General features: G+C 49.7%; 3 protein-coding genes across 5 annotated transcripts in view; 1 reads left to right on the top strand and 2 right to left on the bottom strand.

Annotated features, from left to right (window-relative positions):
- Positions 1–369: 369 nt before the first annotated feature.
- On the bottom strand, positions 370–14,135 carry CLIP3 (CAP-Gly domain containing linker protein 3). Of its 2 annotated transcripts, none has more exons than XM_042919083.1 (14): positions 12,831–14,135; positions 12,283–12,507; positions 9,182–9,321; positions 9,009–9,102; positions 8,635–8,796; positions 8,056–8,174; positions 6,910–7,164; positions 4,481–4,616; positions 4,204–4,332; positions 3,182–3,325; positions 2,980–3,103; positions 2,723–2,787; positions 2,267–2,339; positions 370–1,928 (listed from the first exon to the last, which is right to left on the bottom strand). In XM_042919083.1, exons 2-14 carry the CDS (start codon positions 12,446–12,448, stop codon positions 1,874–1,876), a joined length of 1,662 nt encoding a protein of 553 aa, XP_042775017.1. In that variant the 5' UTR covers positions 12,449–12,507; positions 12,831–14,135; the 3' UTR covers positions 370–1,873. The 2 variants fall into 2 exon arrangements, with proteins under 2 accessions (XP_042775017.1, XP_042775018.1); XM_042919084.1 differs by having other exon boundaries at positions 6,928–7,164; positions 12,831–14,134.
- Positions 14,136–16,424: 2,289 nt separating this feature from the next.
- THAP8 (THAP domain containing 8) lies at positions 16,425–27,397 on the bottom strand. The gene is made up of 3 exons (XM_042919146.1): positions 27,111–27,397; positions 17,111–17,303; positions 16,425–16,878 (listed from the first exon to the last, which is right to left on the bottom strand). The coding sequence occupies exons 1-3, from the start codon at positions 27,191–27,193 to the stop codon at positions 16,483–16,485; spliced, it is 672 nt and encodes a 223-aa protein (XP_042775080.1). The 5' UTR covers positions 27,194–27,397; the 3' UTR covers positions 16,425–16,482.
- Positions 27,385–27,613, top strand: part of WDR62 (WD repeat domain 62) — a 43,126-nt gene continuing 42,897 nt past the window's right edge. The window contains exon 1 of one of the 2 annotated variants that reach the window (XM_042918987.1): positions 27,385–27,473. The gene's annotated coding sequence lies outside the window, so the exon portion shown is untranslated. Of the gene's footprint in view, positions 27,547–27,613 lie in introns of both variants that reach the window. The other variant, XM_042918986.1, reaches the window with a different exon arrangement.

Raw genomic sequence — 27,613 nt, 5'->3', positions numbered from 1 at the left:
ACCCAATCGGCGCTCTCACCCGCTACTGCCCCGCCCCTTCACTCTCGTCTATGATAGGCTGCACCTCCTGGCCTCTGAGCCACTGGGGATCCTTCGGAGACGGGCCTTCATCTGGTACTGACCAATCAGAATTCCAGAACCCAACCCGCCCACACAGTGGAGTGGGCCCAGATGGGAGGGGTACCCTTGGAATGGGGCCAGATGGGAGGGGAACCCGCTGGAAGACTAGACTATCACAACGACTTCCCGCAGGCTGAATCATTCCATACCCCAGCTGCAGGGAGGATGGTTTGAAGGAAGGACTTCCTCCCTCGTACTTCCCCAGCAATACGGAGGGAGGCCCACAACTTTCCAAATACTGACCGTACACAGAGAAACCATAGAAACATCTTTATTGAAGGGGACAGGGGTCATGCTGAATTCAGGGACATGCAGTGAAGGGGCAGTCGTGAGCTGTCCTTGGTGGTCAGGGCCCCGGGTCCACCCTGGACCCCCTGGGCCTTCAGGTTCTCCCTCAGACCGTTGGTCTGGCTCGAGTGCTGTGAGGTCCTTTGGGGCCAGTGACTCAGATTTGGTGTTTTGGACCTGTGACCAGAACATAGATTGAAATAGGGGTTCCAAGATTTGGGATCCCCTCAAGGCCTTGGGGCCCTTCATGTATTAGAGATGGAGGCTTTAGGATGTGGGGTTCCCTTGGGGCTGGGGCTCTTTGCATTTGGGTGTCTTGAGATCCAACGACTCAGGGCATTGAAGTGCTCCAGTTTCCAGGGATGAGAATTCCTGTTTGGGGTCTCCTGGTGCCTATGAAGTGGGCTTGAGGTGCCCTGGGAGCCCGGGATGCATATCCTCACTGCAGTCTCCTCCATCCCAGGCACAAGGACCTCCGTGATTGGGGTTTCCTGGGGGCTTGGGATTGAATTTTTTAATTTGGGATTCCCTGGGGATTTGGGGATTCCATGATTTGAGGATCCCTGTAGTTAGGGCCTTGGGATCCTCTAGGGGCTGTAGGACTTGGGGACACAGGGGAGTATGGGACTTGTACTCTGGGGTTTGGGATCCCGAGAGTCACAGAATGGGGCCTCTAAATTTTGGGGTCCCCCAAAGGGGGAAGTCGTTACTTAAAAAATAGAGAATTTTCTGGGAGCCTGACCAGCACAGGGGCTGTGGGCCATGTGGGGTGGGCTTCATACAAGGCACTGGGGGTTTCTTGAGGGCGCAGAGGGTAGGAAGACTTAGGGGTCCTGTAATTAGCACTTCCAGGACTGTTTTGGTGTCTGTAAATTGGGGGTGACAGTGGACTGGTTAATGTGTGTCTCTTTTGTAAGAACAGGGGTCTTTGTTAATGTAGGGAGTCTCTGATTGCAGTGTAAGCTTTTGGGGTGACCATGGGGGGTCACAACATCTTGAGGGGACTGATGTTAAATGTAGGTCTGTTACTCTGTTGCTCTGGAGGCATGACCTATGTTTATTTCAAGGGGACTTGACAGAGGAGGAGTCTTTGTTAATGGGGGAGGGTTCTGATCCAGTAATGAATGATTCAGGAATGTTCTGCTCTGGAGCATTATGTAGAAGTCACCATCATTTGAGGTGATGTGGAAATATGTTATTGGGGGTCTGCTCTGAGGGGTTGGGGATAGGGACTAGCCTGAAGGTGCTACACTCAAGGAATCTCTTTCTGGGTACCTTGGGGTCTGTATTTGGGGGTTATCATGAGGGAATCTGTTAATAATGGGGCCTCAGTGATCCAGGGCTGGCTAATGGGGTCTCTATTCTGGATGTGTTACTGGGAATCTCTATCTCAGGGTGATTCAGGGGCTCCTTGTGTCAGGAGATGCTAGAGGGGACTCTGTGACTCTGTCAGGTATCCAGGCCTCTAAGACTGCATCTCTGCCCTCAGCATCCAGGGAAACCAGCAGCAGAAGAGCAACCTGGAAAGGAGAATCATATCCATCACGCCTTGATGCAGGGAACATCTGGATTTGGCCTTTCTGGATTCTGTCTCTACTTGTCTGGCTATGCCCTCTCAGACTCCTGTGCCGTGGAAGGTGTTCTGCCTCCTCTACCTGCCCCATACGGGTGAAAGTCCCCAGAATTCAGTGTGGGAGCTCACTCCCTAAAAACTGTTTCTGGGTAGGCTGATTAGCCACTAGTTTTCCTAACCTCTATTTCCAGCCCCAACCAGAAGTCCAGATCCCTGTGTCCACCAGCCTTGTGCAACCTCTCCCTGAACATCCTACAGGAGGTGGGCCAAGGGTTGGCTACACACCTGGAGATGGAGTTCTCTGATGCGATGTCCTTTGGGGTCCGGACTGTCGTGAAAGTGCGTTTGGGCTGTGTCACTGAAGGAGAGGGCAAGGTCTCAGGTGACAGGATGACAGACCCTCAATACCGAACCAGACTCTTTGTCATTAATACTTGGCCATGTCCCCAGTACCCACCTCGACCTCACATTCCAATACCCATCTGGACCTCTTATCAATAATATTCTGTGTCCCTCAATACCTACTCATGTCCCCAGTGCCTGCCCAGAGCCTTGTTGTTAACATCCCCATACCCCATAGCACCTATCCTCTTTGGGATCCTGTCTCATCATTTTCCTGGACCCCATGTCCCCTGTGAAATACTGGAGATTTTGCCACCAGCATATACCTGAAAACCCATGACCCTCCTATCCCCAAACCTTCACTCCTCCTCTACCTCTTACACTCCAGCCCCAACTCACTTGTCACTTGATGCACTTTTTTCGCTCCCACATTGTCCCCAGGGGGGTCAGTGGATCCACCAATCCTGGGGAGACATAAGAGGAGTAGGAGAAGTCAGAGTCACAAGAGGAGCTGAACCCATGGGGCCTATGCAGAAAGAGCTATGGTGTGGAGGTGGGTATCCACACTGTCCTGCTGGTACAAGAGGAAGAGACATCTAACAGGGGAATCAGGGTTCTGGGAAGTGCCCTGGGTTTGGGTTAGAGTTTGGGCTCACCTCTGAATTCGGGATGCCGGTGCAAAGACTCCATGCCGCGGGGGACAGGTGAAGTACCGGACACCGAAGACAGAGCCATCATGCTTTCCAGTGGGCTGGTCTAGCTCAATGCCATACCAGTAACCTGCAGCAGTAAGGTGTCAGGATGCCTCAAGGTCCTGCCTGCCTGCCCCCACCCTACCCCCCAGATCACTGTCCTTACCTGGGGCAAAGTCTGTCTTCCCATAGAAGCGCACAATCCCTTGCTTCTGGCCAGCAACAAGGACTTGGTCTCCAACCTCAGCCTTGGCTCCCTCTCGCTGCTGCAGGCTCCCCAGAGATGGGGATGACGGGGGCTTCTTCTTGCCTGGGGTAAAGGGTACATGGGGAGGGAGTGGGGCCCCCAGATGCCAGCCCTGGGGACCCCATGCCACCCAAAAAGACCCAAGGTAGAAACTCTGTCCTGGCTCCTGTCAGGAACTCTAGAGCCTTCCCAAGAACTGGGGGGCTTTAGGCTTGAAAGGAAACAATCTCAACTGTAAGAAAACTGGGGGTGGGGGTTAGGCATGAGGGTCAAGAACCTGGAGAACCCCCAAATCCTTTCTCAAAGCTGAAGTTATTTGGGTCAAAAGAAAAACTGAGTCACAAAAGTAAGGAGCCCAGAAATTATCCTTTTAAGGTGAAGGAAGTAGGGGCACCTTGGTGGTTCAGTCGGTTAAGCGTCTGACTCTTGATTTTGGCTCAGGTCATGATCACAGGGTCATGAGATCAAGCTCTGCACCGGGCTCTTCATGGAGCCTGCTTAGGATTCTTTCTCCCCTGCTTCTCTCTGCCCCTCACCTGCATGTACATGTGCACGGTCTCTCTCTCTCTCTCTCTCTCTCAAAATAAATAAACATTTAAAAATAAATAAATAAAATGAAGGAAAGGGTTGGGTGTGAAGATAAATCAAGTCACTAAATCCAGGAACCCCACAGATTCTTCCCTAAAACTGGGGGAAAACCCTTGGGCCTGAGGGGAAACTAAGTCATAGAAAGCAGAGAACCCCCAGATCTTTTCAGGAACTGGGGGTGGGTGGGCAGTACCAAGTCAAAGGAGAAACAGAGTCATAGAAGTGAAGAACTCAAGAGATTGTCTTCTAAAACAGGAGTTTGGGCCTGAGGATAAACTGAGTCACTGAAGCTGGGCTACCCATAGAATATCCTCAAATTGGCTCTCCTCCTACCCAGAAGGCTCCCCTCTGACCTTTATGTTCCCTGCGGCCTTTCCCAGTGACACGGGAAAAGTCCATCCGAGGAGTCCGAGGTGTGGAGGTGACTGATGAGGGGGGCGCATCCACTACTTTGGAGATCTTGGACACAGAGGCAAAGAGACCTGCGGGGACAGAACGTGGGCTGGGAGCTGTCCAAGCCTCTGCCCTCTGCCCAGTCATCATCTCCCTACCCCCATTACCCAGTCAGCAGCATCAGAACTACTGAGTGGACCCCACCACCACCCCGTTTGAGCCCCAGGTGGGACTGACCCTGCTTGGGAGGGCAGATGAAGTACCGGACACCCCCAACACTGCCATCATTCTTGCCCTCGGGTTCATCCAGCTCCACGCCCACCCACTGGCCACTGGCGAACTCCGTGGTCCCGCAGAACCGAAGTGTGCCCGTCTGAGGAAACAAGGGAGGATATGGTTTGGCAGGGGTGGTCCTTGGGGGGCCATGACAGATCCCTGGCACATCCCTGGTGAGTGGATGAGGGAGCCCTAAGCTCAAATCTGTTTGGACATTACCATTTATTGGCTATATGACTTAACATCACTGTGCCTCAGTGTCCTCATCTATGACATGGGAACAGAAATCACACCTACCTTATAGAATGGTTATAGAGCTTCCCTGTCCAATGCAATAAACAGCCATTAGCCACATACAACAATTTAAATTAACTGAAATTAAAATTAAATTTAGTTTTCCTGGTTGCACTAGCCACATTTCAAGGGCTAGTAGCCACATGTGGCTTATGGCTACTTTACTAGACAATACAGACACAATATTTCCATCATCACAGAAAGGTCTACTGGACAGGGCTGTTATAGCCTCAGAACAGGGCCTGGTGCTGAGTGAGGGATCAGCGAGTGTTGACTATTACTGTCTTGTAACTTTGGTCAAATGACCTCCTAGGCCTTAGTTTCGTCTGCAAAATGGAGAGAATAATGCACCTTAGAGCCTGGCTGTCTGGTTGAAACATCTGTAATGTATGTAGATTTGTTTAGTTGTGGTGAGCCCTCGTGGCTATTAGCATCGTGTGAGGCTGCTTCACTCTCAAAGTTCTGGTTCCTTGCCTATAAAATGGGTGGATTAATAGTGCCTATTTTGGAGGATTGGTGTGGGGGTCAGAATAGTGCCTGGCACACAGACAGCACTTGGAATGCACCAAGGCTTCTTCTAAGGGCTTTACAGATTTTAATTAGTTTAATCCTCATACAACCCGAGGTGGGTACTGTTACCAGCTCCATTTTACACATGAAGAAACTGATACCCAGAGAGGTGGGATCAGTGGCCGCAGGTCCCCCAGCTGGAAAGCAGGAAAGCTGAGGTTTGCCTGAACTTCTAACCACTGTACTATACTGCTTCTCTAAGAGGCAGATTGTCATTATTGTTCTTATCTTCAAACCAAAGGTTTCACCTCTCTGAGCCTCCTACAGTCTTCTGGGTTCTATAATGGGAAGAGTCAACCCATTCTGCTTTCAGAATTGTCACATAAATTTGACAAGATCATGCACAGAAAGCTCTACAGGCAGGGCTGATGCATGCCAAACTCTTGATTAGGAAACGCAATGTGACTTTTACAGTTTCTCACTGTGTAAGAAACTAGATTCAAATTCCTTCCGGTGGCCTACATGTCTGGTATGATCCAGCCCCCTACTGACCTCTCCCCTTCGTCCTCTGGTTATATTACCCCTTCCCTCCTCTTGGCCTCTGAACCTGCCGTCTCCTCTGTCTCCATATTGTTGTGTGTGAGCTCCCTCCTCTCTCAGCTCAGATATCAGCTCCTGAGAGAAGCCTTTGGAACACCCCAGCAGCTAAAACTGCATTCGCCTTCAGCCAGGGGAAATTTACTAAATCCAAACATTTTTAAGTTAAAAAAAATTTTTTTAAGTAATCACAGAGTCCAATGTGGCGCTCAAACTCATGACCCCAAGATCAAGAGTCATATGCTCTACTGACTGAGCCAGCCAGGCTCCCCTAAATCCAAGCATTTAATGGTTTTCAAAGCCTCTGTTGCTACCAGAAATTATCTTAACTGTGGATTTATTTTATTGGCTGTCTCTCATTAGAAAAGAAGCTCCATAAGAGTGGGTGTGGGCTCACACACAGCCCTTTATTCCCAAGGAGAGGCTGGGTCCGCATAGAGACTGAGGGACACCAGATAAATAAATAAGTCAAAGTTGGAATACCTGGATAAGTGAAGATTCTCTCTGCCCTTTGGGCCTTTATACCTGCTCCCTCTATGCGGGATCCCTTCTCCTTTTCTTCTCCTGGCTCATTCCTCCTTATCTTGAAGCGGGTGCCTCCATCCCACAATACCCCTGATTGTTCTGACCTGTCCTTTTTTCCCAAAGTGCTGACGCCTCTGGGAGCAGAGGTGGGCCTTGACTGGGGATCACAAGGCCCAGGGTAACTCACAGGTGCAGAGCTGCACTGATCACTCTGTTTGTGCTACCTCATGACCGCCACGACTATTCTGGGCTGTCACTGTCAACTGATAGATCTGTCTTCCCTCCCTGGACTGACAGCTCAGCCTTGGGGCAAAAGGAAGCACTCACAGAATGACTGTTAGATGAAATAAATACTGTAGGAATGATGGGGGTGGAGGGGGTGGAGGGGTGGACAAAGGGGAGGGTCTACACTCTGTCCAAAGACCCATCTCTGAGGCACGAGGGCTGACTCCTGCTCTCCACACCTTTCCCCAGGCCCTGACCTTCTGGCCATCCAGCAGCACGCGGTCTCCCAGACGCAGGCCCAATGCACTGAGCATGAGATTGCCTGGGACGTTGTCATAGTTGGGTAGTGTGACCTTGGGGAGGGCACAGGAGAGTGGCACAGCCTCCTCCAGCAGTGTTCGCAGCTCCTTGGCCACCAGCGCTGCCTCTGCCTTGTCCAGGGACATGTCCATGGGGTCTGGGACCACCTCTGCTGGCACCTGTCCCTTTCGGTTCTGGGGGCCAATGGGAAAAAAGGAAGTGAGAATTCAGTGGCATAGGCTGTACCTCCACCGAGCCCAAGCTCCCAGAGACCCCCAGTCCATGTAAAGCAAAGGCAGATCCAGGCCATCCCTTAGGCCATCATGGGAATAAGAAGGGGTGAGGCATTAAGTTGTAGACCACGTCCCCAGGGAAGTCCACCCTCAACCTCAGGCTCGGGATTTCAAGTAATTGAGGGTGGAACTAGGGGTGGAGCCAACAGGGAATGAAGGTCACACTTCAGTCTGTAGGTCATGCTCTCAGGGAGGCCATGTTCCCAAAGATCCCAAGCCTGGAATGAGACCACGTGAGGGATGAAAATGGTCTCCTGTGGTACTGGGTCAGGTGTCCAACTGGGCCAATGGGGAATGAGGAGAGGCAGGGCTTCAGGAACACAGGCCATGTTTCCCCAGGATATCTGAGCCTGGAATAATGCAGAGTAACTGGTGTTGGAAATGGATGCTTTGGAGATCAAAGATCATACTGAGGGCTTATGGGGGGACCCAACCTTCTCATTCACAGAGAGTCTCAACTTTTTTCACAATCCTGAAATATTATCTACATACAGCCCCAGGGTCAGCCAAGATTGAAAGAAGATATTCTTTGCTGGGTAACCCTGGATAAATCACTTACTCTCTCAGCTTCAGTTTCTCTCATAGGGCTCATAATAGAGTTCACCTGACATATCATGAACACTAAGTAAACACCAGCTATCATTTCATTTGTTGAATGTATAGTAGATGATTTTTGTAACGAACTTCTAGAAACGCAAGCAGTTCTGGCCTCCCTCTCCTCCGCTGGCTGGGAAAGGGGGTGGGGAAGGAAGGAGAAGGAAGAGAATGGGGGCTGGGACAGGGATGTAGTACCCGCAGCGCCGGGTTGGCACCATGCTCCAGCAAACATTTGGCTGCGCCCAGGCACAGGTTGGAGGCAGCGATGTGCAGGGCTGAGCCGTGGTTGAAGTCACTGCACGTGGAGTTCACCACTGGGGTGTGGGAGAGAGGAGGGTTCCGGGTGAGTGGACTTGGCACCCCGCCCCCCGTAGGCCACCTTGCCACCTTAGAGTCCCCCAGCTCAAGTCCATCTCTTAACCCCGCAGACCCGAGTGCCTCCCACAGACTTCGTGTTGCAGAGCCCAGCCCCTCCAGAAGGGTCCTGTCCAGCCCCGGGGATGGATGGGTCATGGATATCTGGACCCTGTCTCTCACACCTCCTACCTCCACCCTACCACCATCGTCTCGGATCCCGGTCCCTTCTCCCTTCCCAGGCCAGACCTCAGTTCTGCCCCATCACTCAGCTGCCCTGCCTTCTTTACTTCATGTCTCCCCATCTCCCAGCACATCTTCTCCCGGCCTCCAGCACACAACAGAGGCACCCTCCTCCTGCTTCCAGCCCCCATCTTATCCTGCGTCCCATTCCCTCCAAGCCCCGACCCTCCCGCTCACCTCTCGGCCGGGCGCCCTTCAGCAGCACGCGCACAAGGTCGGGAACGTCGAAGTAGGCAGCGTAGTGAAGCGCGTTCATGTTGGTCCAGCGGCTGCGCAGTGTTACGTCCGCACCCAGCGCCAGCAGCTGCTGTGAAAGGCGCACAGCCGCCGCAGGGTCCCCTGCACGACAGCCCAGGTCAGCTTGCGTCCCCTCCTCCAAAGCCTGGGCCCAGGGCATGGGGAAGGCCCTAGGCCTCAGGGACTGTGCTTTGGGATCTTAGGCTGCGGGTTCACGGTGGGGGGTCTGAGGGCCAGGATTCTGGGTGGTTCTGAGGGTGTCATGTCTGGGCGCCTAGGTTTGGGGGCTGGTGGCTTGGGGGTGTGGACCTTACCGACTCCGTGGGCTCCAGCCTTGCACGCATAGTGGAGCAGTGTCATGTCGGTCAGCCCATCACGGTCATTCACATGGCAGCCTCGACGCAGAATCTGGGACGGAATCAAGGAGGTTTACCCAAATACATGAGGGACCCCATCCTCTCCCTCCCTGGCTTCCCAAGTATCTTACCTCATTACCGATGACATCAATCTTGTGCTGGACTTGGGGCACCCACTGGCGCACGATGGCGAACAGCTCAGGGATGGTGGTCTGCGGGTCAAAAAGAATCTCCTGGCACGCCGGGTCATTGGGGTCGAAGAACGTGAAGGCTAGGGCAGTGAGAAGTTCAAAGTCATCCCAGGCAAGCTGATCCCCTCTTTCCATCCTGAGGCAGGGGAACTCTAGGCCTTTGCCTTTAATACCCTCTAATGCATGGTCTCAAACCACACGGTGCATGGGCTACAGGCATTTTCTGTTGGCCAGCATAAGGTTTCAAAATCAGGAGGTTTCACAGAAAACTCTGCATGCCCCATGTGTCTTGAAAAGTTGGAAGATCTGGCAATCCCACAGAGCAGCAAACTGCACCCCTGGAAATGAGTGTGGAGGGAGTGCAGTACCTCGAGTCTGCATGCCCCTGGGAGGAGGGAGGCTGCCACTGCTCTAGCCCACCGTTGCCCTGGCCGAGTATGGGCACAGTTTGGCTAAATCTCAAGTAAAAACAAAAAGCCAGAAAAGCTGGCTTTTCAGAAAAATCTCCCCAATTTTTCAAATACTGTGTAGAACACATAAAACGTACCCATGGGCAGGATCCAACCTGTGGCCAGCCAGGGTGGTGCCCAGAGGAACTTCCATCTCCCCCTATTAGGCCGTGATGTCTGTTGCTTTCTGTGGTATTGCCAACACCCAGCACAGGGCCTGGCGCAGGGCAGGAACTCAGTGCATACTGAGTGAGTAAATGAATACCCAAACGATTCATAGCTCTGGATGTGTATCCAGATGATACACACCCACAGAGACAGCATCTCCAGGAATCAGCCTTTGTGTTCCTCTTTAAACCACAGTCCCGGCACGCACAGCCCCCCTTGGCTCAGACCCTGCCCTGGCTCCCACCACACTCAAAGCACCGACCACTATTCTCTCCACAGCCCACGGGCCCTGCACAAACCGGAGGCCAGTGTGTTCTCTGCCCTCTCGCCCTCACTCATTCCACCCAGCCACACTGGCTCCTTCTGTCCTTCCAACACGCCAGGCAAATTCCTCTCAGGCACTTTGCGCTCGGCATTTTCCTTGCCCGGGACAGTCTTCCCTCAAGCCTTCTCAAGGTGTTGCAGGTTTTACTCAGATGTCACTTCTTCAGGGAGGCCTCCCCAGACCACTCTGTGTACATCAGCACCTCTGCCCTTCTCCATCTCCTGACCTTTTTTATTGCTGTAATCACGGCACCTACCACTGCTTAACATTAACTTGTTTACTCCTTTTTCCTTCCCTTTCTCCTTCCCTCTTTTCAGGTCTCACTTGTCTCCCTTGCTAGGATGTAAGCACTGTGTTTCTGTGCTGCCTTGTTCACTCCCTTCTCCCAAGGCCCGGCACAGCAGCTGGCATGCAGTAGGTGATCAATCAATCTCTGCGGAATTAATTGTACAATTTTGATACACAAATAGACAAGTTCTTCTCAGAGCCCATCATAGCCCCCTCTCTGTCCTAGACCACATTTCCAGATTCCTTCATGTTCGGTGGTCAAACCCTCCTCGTTCTAGAAGCAAGATTCTGAGGGAGGTGAGGGTCAGGCAGGGAGCAGCCTACACTCTCTGACTTCCACCAGGGTACAGGCCCCAGCCACGTCTAGACACATTTCCAAAGGAGATTTTCCAGTTCCCTGGGGTGGATTCGTCACCTGGGACACCCAGATAATGTTCTTATTTTTCTATCAGACTGAAGTCAACTTGTAGCCTCTCTGACCCACCTCTAGTGGGTGACGTGACCACAGATGCCATCCCTTCTACCCTATCCTAGTGATGCCCACTCTTTGAACATGGTGCCTAGTTTTTGAACTTACAGCTGCTGGGGATTCCCAGACAACATCTTCCAAAAGCCTCCTCCACCCTCTCTACCCAGCAGCCAGAGGGAGCTTTTAAAAATATAAATCAGATCTGCCACTCCTCTGCTTTTAAATACCTCCCTACCAACTGCTCTCTCCTCATCACACTTATCCAAAGTCCTCGCAGTGGACGCTAAGGCCCCCCCAGATCTAGTCATTGCCAAACCCTCACCTTGACTCCCATCACTCCCTTACTACAGCTCCAAGATTGCCTTTCGTTCCTGGCCCAGGGCTTTTGCACTTGCAAATGATAGCCCGGAACTATCTTTCTCCAGCTCTCCTATGGCTGATTCCTTCTCATCCTCTGGGTCTCAGCCTAAATGCTACCTTGTCAGAAAGACCCACTCTGACCACTCCGTCTCAAGGTGCTGCCCCCTGCCCCCCCTTTTATATGTCCAACTTTTATTTCTTTCATAGCACTCACTCCATCTGAATGTATCTGATTGATCTATTATTTGTTCCCTTCTGAGAGCAGGGATGATGCCTGGGTCACTCACCATTAATAGAAGATGATAGAGATCACCCAACATAAATCTTATCACAGACTAGTAGCAATGGATAAATATGCTTGGTGAATGATTAGACACTTTCAGTTTCTCCAAGAAAATACCCTCTCAGCTCCACACCTTCCTACCTTGGAGCCTTTACTCCTGCAGTTATCTCTCTGGGTACTCCCTTTCCCTTGTTAAACCCCAACTCATCCTTGGGTCTCCCTCAAATGTTACCCCTCATAGAAACCATGTCTTAAAAAGCTCTTGCAGCATCCCATTCTTGGCAAACACAATTCTCATCATGTCTTATAATTATATATTTATATTACTTTATACTTATCTGTGTGGTTGCCATTGAGGCCTGTAAATTCTCTCAGGGCAACAACTGGGTCTGTCTGGCTCCATGCTTTGCCCCAGCTCCTAGCATAGAGCCAGGTCCACCACAGGCTTTCAGTAAATGTTTGTTGAATGACTAAATGATTGAATGATGTGTCATGAATCAAAGATTAGGATTATTCCAATTTCGTTCTCCAACGGGTGAATGAATAAATTAACCAAAGGGGGATGCAATGGCCACCACTCACCCAGACCACTTTCAAATCACCCAGAATCTCCCCACCATCACCACCAGCAGAGCTCAGCCCAACCTCTCTGGGCACCCATGGCTCCAAACAAAATTGCAGGGTGGGGAGGATGGTTACCGTAGTCCTTGGGGAGGGGGGCAGGTGCCGAGGGGTGCACAACAGGCTTCTGCCGGCGCTCCTGGGTGGGGCTGGGGGCCTCAGGGACCAGCTCATCCTCTTCCTCCTCTTCTTCTTCCTCCCCGCGTGGTGGGGGGGCCATGGGAGCGGGATCTGTCTTAGTCATGGTCTTCAGTGGCCCTCCGGGGGGCGGGTGCAGATTTGGGGGCGGTTTTCAGGCCAATCCTGGAGACAGAGGCCAGTCACAGAGAGCCCCCAACAGGGTCTAGGGTCTGAGCCCCCAGAAGCTCCAAGGCCCCCAGTGACTCCCACACCCCCAGCTCTGGATTTTGGGCAATCATAGCGACGACCATCAGCCGTCAGAGGACCCTGGTATGCGGGCCCAGCGCCTACCACTTCCCCCCTCTTCCCCAGGTTCAGCCCCCCATTCTTCTCCTCCCGCGTCAGGCCCCTCAGTCTAGGCCGCCCCCTCCCCGGGTTTGTTTATCTCGGGATGCAGGATGCTTCGCCCCTCCCCTTCTCCGCGGGCCTCCCTCTACCCATCTTACCTCGGACTGATGGGGCTGGGGACCAAAGCTGAGACTGGGGAGACTGGAGTAATGGGGTGTCAGTGTTGGGGGAAGTGATGGGGGAGGAGAGGGAGACAGAAGGGGACGAGGCCCAGACGCCGACAGGGGATGGGGGTGGAGAAGGAGGGGCGCTGATGCGCATGCGCAGTGATACCCCCAACCAGGCGCGGGGGCGGAGATACTGGGAGGCTCCAGGCTTTGATGAAAGGGCTTGAAGCAGCGTCGTCGTGAAGAGGATAGACACGGAGGATGGAGAGAGAAAAGAAGAGATGGCCACGAAAAAGGATGTGAGACATCAAAACAGAAAGAGATGAAGCAGAGACAAGGGCAAGAAGGAGAGGGATGGGAAAGCGGGCACAGTTTTTTGTCCGTCCCCCTGGGACAGAGCCTTCCTTCCCGCAGGCCCACAAACCAGGCCAGTTAGGGCAGGGGTCTCAGTGTGGTGGTGGTTATGAGTGTTTTCCTCTCTCTGAGATCTCAGACCTGACCCTTCTCCATGGTCATCGCATACAAGGGGTGTGTCAGAGGGATGATTTTGTAGACTCCTTTCATCATCGAGGGTCATTAGTTACCGTGGTTATCATCACTGAGTGCTCAGAGAGCACTTACCAGGTTTAGAGAGGTTAAGCTACTTGCCCAAGGGCACACAGCAAGCAGATGCTGGAGCTAAGAAACCAGACAGCCTGCTGGAAACCAGACGGCCTGGCTGGAGAGTCCGGGCTCTTCATCACCATGCTACATATGGCTGTAGCAGTGTGTAGGGGCCAGATCTGCCAATGAACCCCTCCAACCCTCTCGGAACCTGTATCTCCCCTTGGGGGAAGACCTCCTGGAGCCAGCTCAGAGTCCAAGCCTTCCTGGCTCCATCACCCTGGTTTGGCTGTCACTCTTGCCTGGTGACCAGAGCTGGCACTGCCTACCACTCCAGCCCAAAGAGGACTGGGCTACTTTGCCTCCCACCCTTCATCCTTCTAATGGGCAGGGGTAGTTTCATCCCTCACCCCCCACCCCGGCCCTCATCCTGGTCTGTCCTTCATCCTCTCCCACCTGGACTGTGTTCTCCCTGCTCCTCCCTTACCCCACAACTTGCTCCCTATAATGCAGCCACAGGGACCTAACATATCACATCAGGGCCCTCCTCCATTCAGAGACATCTGCTTGCTGCACCTCGCTCTAGATAAAAGCTAGTGTTCTCAACCACAGCTCACAAGGCCCTAGGTGGACTTTCCACTATCATCTCTCCACCCTCTCCTCCTCTCACTCTCCCCCACATTCACTGCCCACCACGCTGACTTCCTTGCTCCTTCTCAGCCCAGGACCTTTGCACTGGCCGTTCCTTCTGCCCAGAATGCTCCTCCCCCAGATGCTTGGTTTCCTCTCTCCCCTAGTTTAGGATTTTACTTCTTGGCGCCTTTTCAGTGAGGCCTTCTCCGCTCTATCTAAAATTGCATCCCCCACACATACTCCCTTCCCTGCTTCAGTTTTTACCATAGCAACACTGCCCTCCTCCAGCTGACACCCTTGATGTTGGGCACTTGCAGGGGGTGTGCTGCTCCCTGGAACATCCAGTCCGTATGCCTTCCAGGCCAGGTCCTTCTCATCCAGGTCTCTGCTCGAACATTGTCTCCTTAGAGTCCTCTTCTCCACCCATCTGCCAGTGCCACCCCCACTCCATTACATTTTCGTTTAGTCTTTACAGCGCTTATTATAATCTGAAATTATCTTGTTTATTAGTTGACTGGTTTATATTCTACTCAAGCAGAATAGAAACACCATGAGGGCAGGACTTTGTCAGCTGTGTTCACTGCTGTACACCCAGCTCAGCACCAGACTTCGCAAAGGGTATGAGAACCAGGTATAATTCTCCCCAAATAAACAACTCTTGTTCTGCTCTGAGACTGTTTTACTGACTGTAAAGGTTCAAACTAGGAATGGCAGGAACCTGGCACCAAGGGGAACAGGGACTGATGAGGCTTGGGCCTTGGTCAGCCCCAAGGTTCAAGGGGTCCCTTAGGAGGGGGTACTTGGAACCAGACCCTTGAGGGAGCTGCAATGGCCCAGGCATGGGTGGTGGGGCTAGGCAGACCCATGTATGATGAGTGGCTCTTCCTCTGTCTTCTGTCATCTGTCCCGCAACATCTGGTCCTTATGCACTGGGGGTCTGAGTGTCCAGGAGCTCGGGCTTGGCATCCAGTGTGAGAAGTGCAGGACTTTGGGCAAGGACCACAGCTATGTCAGACCCTCCACAGATAATGGGACTCCTCACGTCCAGGGAGCTGGGCATTCCCAGACAAAGAGGGATAGAGATGGAGAACACAGGGGAATGAGGGGAGGGAAGGAGAGAGGGAAGGAAGGAAAAGGGGGGAAGAAATGGTGAGGAACATGGAGGGTGATGTGGGAGGCGGGTGTCAAGGAACACAGAGAGATGTGGGCAGAGATTTGTGGGGAGACAGGTAAACAAATGTGAGGCCAGAGAGACATTCATGGGGGAATAAAGAGGTATGGAGAAACAGGGAAATGGCGGGGGGGGGGGTGTCAAGAGACAGATATGGGGATAGGCAAACACAGGAGAAGACAGAGAGAGACATAGACGGGGGACACAGAAAGATGCAGGTGAAGAGAGACATGGGGAAATGGAGAGACAGGAGGGAAGAGAGATGGGGCAGCAGAAACATAAAGATGAATGTGGGAGGAGAGAGGAGGAGATTGAAACACATGGATTGAACGGGGGCAGGGGAGGCAGAGAGACACTGTCAGCCCAGGGACCATGGCAGGCTGAAGAATCCCAGACCTGAGTCTGAGGTCTATCCCTACACTCTGTATGTCCCTCTTGTGCCCCAGCATGGTTAGGCCACAGTCTCAAACACAAAGCCTCCAGGGGCAGCCACACTGCAGTTCTAGCTAACTGTTCCTAGCTGACTGCTGCTAAATCTGCTGAGCCTTCAGGAAAGACCAAAAATTATTTTAAAGCACCACTGAGGCCAGAAAAATCGTATCTGTTAGCTGTGTACAACCTACTGGCCAGCAGGCAGAGACACCTTAGCCACAGAGCTACTTTGGGGGCTCCTTTTTGAAACCCCTTCCTATCTCTTGTCCAGGCAGGGCTGAGAGCCCTAGGACCTCAAAGTTGGCCCTAAGGTTTGAAGCAGGGAAAAGGCCTGGTCAAACTTTTAAAGACACAATGCCCTCCTCCAATATTCAGAAGTAAACTATAGGAGCAAAAGCGCCTTTAGATAGGGCTCGGGAGACTCTACTAGATGGGCTGCAAACTCACACTCCATAGGGGCCAGGCAGGAGCTCTCTAACCATTTGAATCGAGGTTCTGCAACTTACTGGCTGCTTGACTTTGGGCGAGATTTGTGCCTGACTTTTCATCTGAAAAATGGGGACAACCGCAGTACCAAGGTCACAGTGAGTCTTCAGTAAGTTATTAACTCTGTCTGGCAGAGAGTAAAGGCCCCTTAAATATTATTAATATATGGAACAGCCATTACCCTGCTCTGACCAATAGTGGGTAGGCATTGCCAAACTGACTTTTTTTTTCAAGAAAAGCCAGAAATGTGGAAACATGAATGAAATGTTCTGACTTTTAAAGGAAAATACATATGCCACGGGGGCCAGGTGGCCACATTCACCAGGCAGAGCAGGTCCTGGTGTGCCCAGCCGGCAGGCTCTCCTTGCACAGCTGCTGCGCCAGCTGTTCTAGAGCCCGCAGCTGCACCTGGTGCTGCTCCTGGCGCCGCTGCAGCCTCCGCACGCGACGTTGCAGTGCTCCCAGGATAGTGCCCAGCCCGGCCAGAGGGTGCTGGGCCTGGACTCCAGGCCGTGGCCTGGCAGGAGCAGGAGGAAGGATCAGGGGGGCCAGGAACACGGTGGCTGAGGCCTCGGGGCCTCTGGATGCTGGCCCTAGTACCACAAGGTGCACGGGGCCAGGGGCCGAGAGAGCTGGGCCAGGGGTCGGGGGCGTGACGCCTGGTGGGGAGGGAGACACGACTGGCTTCTCGGTGCTTCGGGTACTCTGCTGCTTCTGGAAGACAAAGCATGGGGTGGGGGGCATCAGGGCCAGACTCCAAGGGGTACTGCCATCAGGTAAGGCCAGACCTCAAGGAGGAACTTCCCTCAGGAGAGAAGGGCATAGGGTCAGACTGGAGGAGGGACTTCCCTCAGGAGAGGAGGGCTGGGGATCAGACTCCATGGATTATTTCCAGGTGGGGAAGACTGGGGGTCAGACGCCACTGGTGGGACCTCCCTTTGCTCACCTCAGTAGGCGGCGCTGGGGAGAAAATGGAGGGCACTGCATCAGGCCGCAGGTAGCGCACACCCCAGCGCCACTGGAAGCAGGAAGGTGTGAAGTGCTCACTGCACAGGTGCTGGTGGCAGCTGGGCACCCAGTCCTCATGGCCCATGTGCCGCAGCCAGGCCCGCAGCCGGGGGCCATCCTTCAGTGGGAACCTGCCAGGGGCAGTGGGGTTACGGGGTCAGTGGGGTTATGGGGTCAGCAATATCAGGTCCGGTCACACCACTCCCTGAGGACACACACATCGGGAGGTCCCTGGGCTCCAGACCTCTGTCTCTCCAGGCTAGAAGCTGGCCCTGCCTCCTGCCCAGGCCCTACCACCAACCCACATCCCATTCTTCCACCTTTTAAACACCCAGCATCAGCCCACCTCTCCTACCTCTGTTGCCCCTTCCATTCAGCCTCCATCCTCTCCTGCCTGGGCTTTTGCAACAGCCTCCTTCCTGATCTCCCTTACCCACAGCGACTCTGCCTTCCCCCAACAATCTGCTCCTCTACATGAAGCTGAGAGAGTAGTTTATGAAACTGGACAAATCTACAAAGTAGGAGATTCTACATTCATGGGGGTAGGGTGGGGTTATAGGTTAAAAGAGATTTAAGGAACATCCAATTGCAGGTTATAGACCTCGTCTGCAACAAATCATTCCATAAAAAGACATTTTAAAACAGTTGGGGAAAATTGAGCATGAATTGGGCACTGGATAGTTGTAAGAAATTAATTTTGCTAGGTATGATAATTGTCCTGGTTTATGTTTTTAAAATAGTCATCTGTTGGAAAAACATTCTGAAATATTTATAGGCAAAAGAACTAATATCTGGAATTTACTTTAAAATACTGCATTAAAGGGGTGCCTGGATGGCTCAGTCAGTTGGGCGGCCAACTACAGCTCAGGTCATGATCTCATGGTCTGTGAGTTCGAACCCCACATGGGGCTCTGTGCTGACAGCTCAGAGCCTGGAGCCTGCTTCCAATTCTGTGTATCCCTCTCTCTCTGCCCCTTCCCTGCTTGCTCTCTGTCTCTCTCTCTCAAAAATAATAAACATTAAAAAAAATTAAAAAAAATAAATAAAATACTGCATTAAAGGGGTGCCTGGGTGGCTTAGTCGGTTGAGCATCCCACTCCTGGTTTTGGCTCAGGTCATGCTCTCACAGCTTCATGGGTTCAAGTCCCACATCGGGCTCTGCGTTGGTAACACAGAACCTGCTTGGGATTCTCTCTCTCCCCCTCTCTCTCTGACCCTCTCCCACTCATGCTGTCTCTCAAAATAATAAGCTTTAAAAATAAATAAATACTGTATTAAAGGTGTAAGTAGGTGGAGGGTAGATGAAAAAGATTGGCAAAATGTTGACAACTGGTAAATCTGAGTGATAGATATATGCAAATCCATTTATATAACTCTATTTTTTGGTGTATGCTTGAAAACACCTGATAAAGGTGGGGTTTTTTTTAATATTTACTTTTGAGAGAGAGAGTGCAAGTGGAGGAGGTGCACAGAGAGAGGGGACAGAGGATCAGAAGCGGGCTCTGCACTGACAGCAGAGAGCCTGATGCAGGCCTCGAACTCACAAACCATAAGAGCATGGCCTGAGCTGAAGTTGGACACTTAACTGACTGAGCCACCCAGGCACCCCTGTTAAAAGGTTTTTAAACAACTCAACAACAACAAAAATAACCCCATTAAAAATGGGCAAAAGACTTGGGGCACCTGGGTGGCTCAGTTGGTTAAGTGTCTGACTCTGGATTTTGGCTTAGGTCATGATATCCTGGTTTGTGGGACAGAGTCCCAAGTCAGGATCTGTGCTGACAGTGTGGAGCCTCTTTGGGATTCTCTCTCTCCCTCTCTCTGCCCCCCTCTCTCTCAGAATAAACAAACTTAAAAAAAAAGTTTTAAATAAAAAAGAAACAAACAGCAGTGCCTGGGTAGCTCTCAATCAGTTACTTGTCTGAGTCTTAATTTTGGCTCAGGTCATGATCTCACTGTTCGTGGGTTTGAGCCCTGCGTCAGGCTGTGCTGACAGCCTGCTTCAGATTCTGTGTCTCCCTCTCTCTCTCAAAAATAAACATTAAAAAAAATTTTAAATGGTTGATATGGTAGATTTTATATTACATGTATTTTACGATTAAAGGTAAAAATTAAAAATTAAAGTTTAAAAAAATGGATGAAATAAAAGCTTTCCCTGTGGGAGTGGGTGGGGATTATCTGAGACTCCAGACTGTCCACAATGGAGACCTCATTTTCCAGCTTCATTTGCAGTCAGGGGCGGCCACATAATTGAGTTCTGGACCATTTGTCCTGTGGCAGCTGTCAGAAACTGGGAGACATTAAAGGTTTATTTTAAGCCGTTAAATTTTGAGATAGTTTGTTATGTAGCATTAGATAACTAGTATGGTCAGTCATCCACATTCTACCTGCACAGTATCTTCTATATCTGCCACATGATTTACTTAATATTTTTCTTAAAACTGACCAACTTTAAGTATTTAACAAAGATACCTCAAAGAGAAAACTTTACACCACAATTTAAGATGGAAAAACCAGTATTGGGGCACCTGGGAGACTCAGCTGATTGATCTCTCAGGTCATGATCCCAGAGTTGTGGAATGGAGCCCTGTGTTGGGTTCTGTGCTGAGTGTGGAGCCTGCTTGATTCTCTCTCTCCCTCTGCCACTATCCCTGGCGCTCTCTCTCTCTCTCTCTCTCTCAAATTAAAAAAAAAAAAAAAAAGAAGTCATACAGTTCTGTTAAAAAAAAAAAAAAGAAGAAAAGTAAAGAAAACCGTATCAATTCCATGAACAGGAGTTGACCAAAAAAAACAGCTAGATACCTTCATCTGCTGAGGGCTTTGAGGCCTGCTCTTTGTTAAAAGGGCAGAGTAAGGGTGTTAGAGACTGCGGGACAACACGATCCCTAGGAGACAAGGTAACAAACTCGGGCACAAAAGGAACACTATGGAACCCTAAAACAGAACGTGGAGGCACTCTATGAACTGACATGCTATTGTCAGGCATACACGTTATCTGAAAAAAGCAAAGTTCCAAACAGAGCAGATCAGCTTTTAGTAATTGTGGCAGGCTCAGTAATGGCCTCCAAAAGATATCCATGTTCTAATCCCTGGAACCTGTGAATACTACGTTGCATGACAAAAGGTGTGATTAAGTTAATGGTCCTGAGATGGGAAGTTATCCTGGATCTTTCACCTGGGCCCTAAATGCAATTACAGGTATCCCTGTAAGAGGGAGGCTGAGAAGATGTTACCTCAGATGAAAGCGGAGAAGGTGATGTGAGCACAAAGGCAGAGATTGGAATGATGCGGTCACCAGAAACTAACTGGAAGAGGCAAGAAATGGATTCTCTTACAGCCTCACAGGGAGTGCAACCCTGCCAAGGCCTTGATTCTGGCCCAGTAAAACCGACTTGCACTTCTGGTCTCCAGAATTGTGAGAGAATAATTTCTGCTGCATTAAGCCATCAAGTTTGTTTCAGTATCCACAGGAAATTAATACAGTAATAAAGGGTGAAATTAGAACATATATTCAGATTTGCTTGTATATGCATAAAGAAACTGGGAAGGCAGGGGCGCCTGGGTGGCTCAGTCAGTTAAGTGCCTGACTCTTGATTTGGGCTCAGGTCATACTCTCAGTGTTCAATGGATGGAGCCCTGCGTTGGGCTCTGTGCTGCTAATGTGAAGCCTGCTTGGGATTCTCTTTCTCCCTCTCTCTCTGCCCCTCCACCACTCATGTATAAGTGCTGTCTCTCAAAATAAAGAAATAAACATTATTTCAAAATTAAGAACAAAAGAAAAACAAACTAGGAAGGACACATAAAAAAGGAGTTGGGTAGGATGGACAGAGATGGGGGTGGGAGCAAGACTTCTCAGCCAAAAGGCAGACAGACAGGGCAGGGGGGGGGGGGGGGCACAGCTAGTGCAAGAGGACAGAGGGGCTGACTCAGAAGAGCTGTGGCACCCAAAGAGCAGAACCCCAGGGCACCCAGCCAGGAACTCTGGCTGCTGCAGTCCCTTTCGTCTCTGTTTGGGATCCAAATCCTCTCATCAACCCCATTCTGCCTGGACACACACAAGAAATCTCTTGCAGCAGCCCCCTTCTTGGCAAACCCTGCCCCCTTCTTGGCAAACACTGACAAGTGACTACTCCACTTGCCCTTTTCTTCTTCCTTACTAGCGAAATTCCAACTTTAGTTGAGGTCATAAAGTGCCATGCTAAAAGACTATGTTTCCCAAGTTCCTTTGTGTAGGTGGGGCCATGTAACTAGGTTCTGGACAATGAATACTTTTGTGTTGTGTAAGAAAATCTGGAATGGTACCTGAAAGGCGAGGGGGTTCTCACATGGATCAGAGCAGCTCAAGGGGCAAAGGAGGAAAGTACAAAATCTCTTCCTAACTTGGTCTTTTTCTTATTCTTCTTTATTCCTCTGAATGGCAACATTTATAATGGACTCTAAAAATCTACCATAAGTGGGCAGTGTCCTCCTTTTCTATAGAACGGTTTAGTCTTGTTGGTCATCCTTCTAGATCATGAAGTGGTATATGCTGTTAGAAGTTCTTTTCAAAAGAAAAAAAAAGAAGTTCTTTTCTTCCTTACTAACAATCAATCCTAATGGTCTTCAGGGTGGTTAAATGCCCAGCTAAAAGACTACATTTCCTAGTTTCCTCTGTAGTTGGAGGGTGACCAATGATGGAGAACTCACCATTGGGTGGGGTTTCTGGGAAGGCTTTCTAAAGGGGGCTAATTCAGTTTGCAGTTGGAGCCCCTTTCGCTCTTCTTCCCTTTCTTCCCAGGAATGATACATGGCACTTGGCAGCCATCTTGGATGGAAGCAACATACTAAGGATGACAGGACAGAAAGAGAGGAACCTCAACCCTAACGATTGTGGACATGCCACACTGGTGCTGGTCTGTCAACCTCTGTATTTGTTTTATATGAGAGAAAAATAAACTCTTGGTAGATTATGTTATTGTTCAAAATATTCGCTGCCCTTCCTCACTTGAAGATTATATATCTCTACTCCAAAGACTTGAGGCTTGCCATAGACTTGCTTTGGCCAAATGACTGAAAGTGACATGGGCCACTTCTTTTTTTTTTAATGTTTATTTATTTGAGAGAGAGAGAAAGAAAGAGAGAGAGAAAGAGAGAGAGAGTGAGCAGAGGAAGGGCAGAGAGAGGAAGAGAGAGAATCCAAAGCAGGCTCCATGCTGTAAGCTCAGAGCCCAATGTGGGGCTCGATCTCATAAATTGTGAGATCATGACCTGAGCCGAAATCAAGTCAGACACTTAACTTACTGAGCCACCCAGGTGCCCCTGGGCCATTTCTAAATATAAAATTTGTCGGGAGCCAATGGGTGATTCTCCCTACTTTCTCTTTTCCCCCTCCTATAAGACCAGCAATATTCCATGTAGGAGAGGCTCCTTCAGCCTGAGACCCCAGTTAAGATATTGTAGAGTAGGTCCACAAATGGTCTGCAGAGGACATAGTGTGAGTGAGAAATAAACCTTTGCTGTAGTAAGCCATTGAGATTTTGCATTTGTTACGGCAGCATAATTTAAACACACTCTATCCTATAATCTCCATAATCTTTTTTAGCCAGTAATATTTCGTGACTTTCTTACTGCCAACCAAATGCAATTCCTGATAGGTCCCCCATGAGAGAGGACTCTCATACGTGCCTGAAAGGGCCTAAAATAGAACTAATGAATGTTTCCTTTGGCTGCCTGGCAGGCTCTTGTTATTCCCTGGCAGCCACATCCCTCTTTGTTTCTCCTTCTCCTTTTGCCTTCTCCTGAATCTCCTTTGGAAATAGTCCCTCGCCAAACTCTTAACTAACTATGTGGCTTCTGCAAAACTGACTCGGGGTGAGTCTAGAGATGGAAATGGGTTAGCCTGTGTGAGGGACAGCCTGATTGCCATTGGTGGGATTTATTTTATTTAATTTTTTAAATTATTTATTTATTTTGAGAGAGTGTGGGTGCACACCCCTGTGCACATGTGGCAGACGGGCAGAGAGAATCCCAAGCAGGCTGCTGCTGTCAGCGCGGAACCCAACAGAGGACTCGATCCCACAAACCATGAGTTCATGACCTGAGCAGAAATCAAGAGTCAGACATTTAACTGACTGAGCCCCTGGGCGTCCCTGACGGGATTTAAACAACACAGATATAAACTGATCTTTATGAAGCCATCTGGCTGCTCTGCACAGTCATTATTCTCATTATTATATGTGAAGCATTTAGAACAGTTCCTGGCATATAGTAAGTGCTCTTTAATTTCTTGTTCTTGTAAGGGCCACAAGAGTGGAAGCAGGGAGGTCAGGAAGCAGCTCTCACAATGTCTCAGTAATAGATGATGACAATCTGAATAGCAGAGGTAATGAGAAATGGTCAGACTGGAAATGTAGGGGTTTTTTTTTGTTATTTTCTAATAGTTTAGTTAGGAGTTTCCCATTTGCATTTATAACTGTATTGCCAAGGTGTTAGGGGTTTTATTTTGATTGGGTGGAGATGTGTTTGGGAGGTAAAGTCAAAGGATGGGTTAATGGACCTGACTGGGGCAGTGGTGCTGAAGAAAGGATCAGGAGTGACTCCCACGTTGTGTGTTCGGTTCTTCAATGTTTGACCCTTCACTTATCCATGAGTTGTCAGGACAGGAACAGGATCTCTCAGGGTCCTTTGTGTCCAGCAGGGATTTCCTTTCTCCTGGAGATACTGAATTCATAAACAATGCCAGAGCAATATATTTTATAAAGCAAATCTGGACACACTGATTTAGGTTCGAAGACTCCTCTGCATTATTCCTATTCTGTACCAGGGCCCCTCAACTGACATGGGCTGCTAGGTTTCCTTAGGAAAGCCATCTGAAATGCATTAATCGAATTCATCCAACCAATATTTACTGAGCACCCACTATGCGCCAGGCACTGTTCTAGGGCTGGAGAAATAACAGAGAGCAAGGCAGAGAAAAATCTCTGCCTTCATAGAGTGATATTCTAGTAGGGAAGACCATAAATGAATACATCAAATATGTGACATGCCAAATAGTGGTAAGCATTAAAGGGAAAAATAAAACAGGAGGTGGATAGGGAGAATACATATGTTATCTGGGAAAGGGTTATCATTTTACATAAAGTGGTGGTCATCAAGGCAAGAACTTTCCATGCAGAAGGAAAAGCACACAATCAGCAAAACTAAAAGGCAACCGACAGAATGGGAGAAGATATTTGCAAACGACATATCAGATACAGGGTTAGTATCCAAAATCTATAAAGAACTTATCAAATTCAACACCCAAAAAATAAATAATCCAGTGAAGAAATGGGCAAAAGACGTGAATAGACACTTCTCCAAAGAAGACATCCAGATGGCCAACCGACATATGAAAAATGCTCAACATCACTCATTATCAGGAAAATACAAATCAAAACCACAATGAGATACCACCTCACACCTGTCAAAATGGCTAACATTAACAACTCAGGCAACAACAGATGTTGGCGAGGATGTGGAGAAAGAGGATCTCTTTTGCATTGTTGGCGGGAATGCAAACTGGTGCAGCCACTCTGGAAAACAGTATGGAGGCTCCTCAAAAAACTAAAAATAGAACTACCCTACAACCCAGGAATTGCACTACTAGGCATTTATCCATGGGATATAGGTGTGCTGTTTCGAAGGGACACATGCATCCCCATGTTTACAGCAGCACTATCAACAATAGCTAAAGTATGGAAAGAGCCCAAATGTCCATCGATGGATAAATGGATAAAGAAAATGTGGTGTGTGTGTGTGTGTATGTGTATATATATATATATATATATATATACATATATATATATATACACATACACATACATACACAATGGAATATTACTTGGCAATCAAAAAGAATGAAATCTTGCCTTTTGCAACTACGTGGATGGAACTGGAAGGTATTATGCTAAGTGAAATTAGTCAGAGAAAGACAAAAATCATATGACTTCACTCGTATGAGGAATTTAAGAGACAAAACAGATGAACATAAGGGAAGGGAAACAAAAATAATATAAAAACAGGGAGGGGGACAAAACAGAAGAGACTCATAAATATGGAGAACAAACTGAGGGTTGCTGGAGGGGTTGTGGGAGGGGATGGGCTAAATGGGTAAGGGGCACTAGGGAATCTCCTCCTCCTGAAATCATTGTTGCACTATATGCTAACTAATCTGGATTTAAATTTTAAAAAATAAAAAATAAAATTAAAAAAAAAAAAGAAGGAAAAGCACAAAGCCCCTGTGGCAACAATGTGCCTGGCATGCTAGAGGAACGTCGAGTAGCCAGTGATGCTGGAGAACAGTGGTAAGGGGGAAGAAGGAGGAGGGAGATGAGTCATACAGAGACTAGGGATCGAGCTCCTGTAGAGCTTTGTAGGCCTGTCTGCTCCAGCCTCACCTTGTCTTTTATGAGTGACGTGGGAGCCAGGGGAGGGATCTGAACAGAGGAGGACTCTGATCTGACTCAGGTGTACACAAGTTCCCTGTGACTGTGTGTGGAGATCAGAATGTGGGAGTGGGTTGATCAATGGAGAGGCTACTAAAATGGTGCAGTCAGGAGGTGGTAATGGCCAGAACCAGAATGGAGGCAGAGAAGGGGGTTAGAAGTGGTCAATTCTGGATAGATTTTTAAAGGGAGAGCCCACAGGATCTGCTGACAGACTGGATGAGGAATGTGTCCTGGCTGATTCAGACTAAGGCCCCCAGGGACACACCTGTAGTCAAAGAAAGTCAGGTTTATGTACCACAGCAATGAGGGAAACTGCACACCAGAGGTACTATAAGGAGTCTCACCAAACAAAGGAAAAGACAGGGTTATTATTTGGATTTGGGGAAAGGGGTGAAATGTAAATGAAATTGTTTAGCTAGGCTTAAAGCAAAGCAGAATTGTGTGTGAAGGGATAAATACTAGGTCTGCATTGCAAAGTGAGTCCAGAGTCCTGTCTCCTTGGAAGCAATACAGTTTAGGTCAATGTGGAAAACTGTGTCCACAAATGCCTTACCTGAAGCTCTGCCCCTGGACTGTAAACTGAGGCTGCTTCTCATTGTAAAAATGACTTAACTCCCCCAGGTGTTCAGTGAGATGTTTCATTTTTACCGATATGATCTCAAACAGCAAAGTTTATCATCATCCATGTTTTTACAATGTTTTAAAAGTAGACTCCATGCCCAACATAGGGCTTGAGCTCACGACCCTGAGATCAAGTGTCTCTATCTACTGAGCCAGCCAGGCACCCCAATAGTCTAGGATTTTAGAGAACAAAGTTTCCTAGTAAAAAGCTCAAAGAAGGGGAATTTTTTCACTTACATCTGCTGCATGTCCCTGTGAAAAATATAGAAATATTTTTTTCCTATTAACTCTTCAGCCGGCCTTTCCCATGTCTTTTATTCCAGCCGGGGAATAATAAAGAGGAAGACAGATTTTTTAAAATTATCTTTGTTTTTTTACAGTTCAAGCTAATTTTTACTTTAAGTGTGAGGAAAGAAAAGAGGTAGGGAGATGACTCTAAGGTTTCTGGCCTAAACAACAGGTAAGATGAAGTAAGTTATTAACCGAGATAGGAAAGGTTGTGGAAGGTTTGGGAGGGAGACAAGATCAGGAGCTCAGTTTCCGATGTTTTGCGTTTGAGATACCTCAACTTCGTGGACATGACAAGCGGGCAGTTGTAGGCCCCTCCCTACGGTCCCACTTCTTCCGCTCGCCCCTTTCACTACCTGTAGTTAATCGTCTACACCTGAGTTTTAACACATCTGCGCCTTTCCATGTTCTGTGTTTACTGCTGAGAATACCGTCTCTTCACTTTGCTAACCCTTTTTTTAGATACCTGCGGGCTGGACCAGGTGCCGGGCAAAGGGGCAGTTATCCTCGGGCCCCGCCCCCGCAAGCCCCGCCCCGCAAGCCCCGCCCCGCACTTGCGCTCACTTGTAGAAGCTCACAGGGCGGTTGTCAGCGCCCAGTCGGCCCGCAGTGTTGGAGCAGTTCGGAGCACGGCAATACTTGGGCATGGCTCTTCAAGCCCGTTGAATCCTGCCCAGTCTGCAGCCGCACTTTGCTCCTCGCGAGGCTCCACAGAACCCGGCCCCACCCGCGCGCTCTCTGCCCGCCTCACGTGATGGCCCTTGAAGCCTCATCACGTGCGGGGAAGGGGAGAGGGCGGCTGCGCACTACGCGCCCAGTCGCGCTACCACAACTACGCCCTGGTCACGTGGCAAATGGGGAAAAGCGAGTAGGACGGCACAAAGCCAGTTCTTAGCCACTCTGACCTTATCTTGTGCTGGGAGACAGGTGACGTCACGGCTTTTCTGAGCCTGCGCCAAGTGGTCGGTCTCTTTCGGCCCCACCCTACGCTTATATCCGGGTGACTATCCACTGCGTGGGCGGGGGAAGTGCTGCAAAAAGCGAACTGGGGGCTTTGGAGGCTTTGA

Source organism: Panthera leo, chromosome E2, assembly GCF_018350215.1.
Source record: "Panthera leo isolate Ple1 chromosome E2, P.leo_Ple1_pat1.1, whole genome shotgun sequence".
Taxonomy (NCBI): domain Eukaryota; kingdom Metazoa; phylum Chordata; class Mammalia; order Carnivora; family Felidae; genus Panthera; species Panthera leo.
The sequence above is the reverse complement of the archived record's forward strand: the minus strand, read 5'-3'. Positions and strand labels throughout refer to the sequence as shown.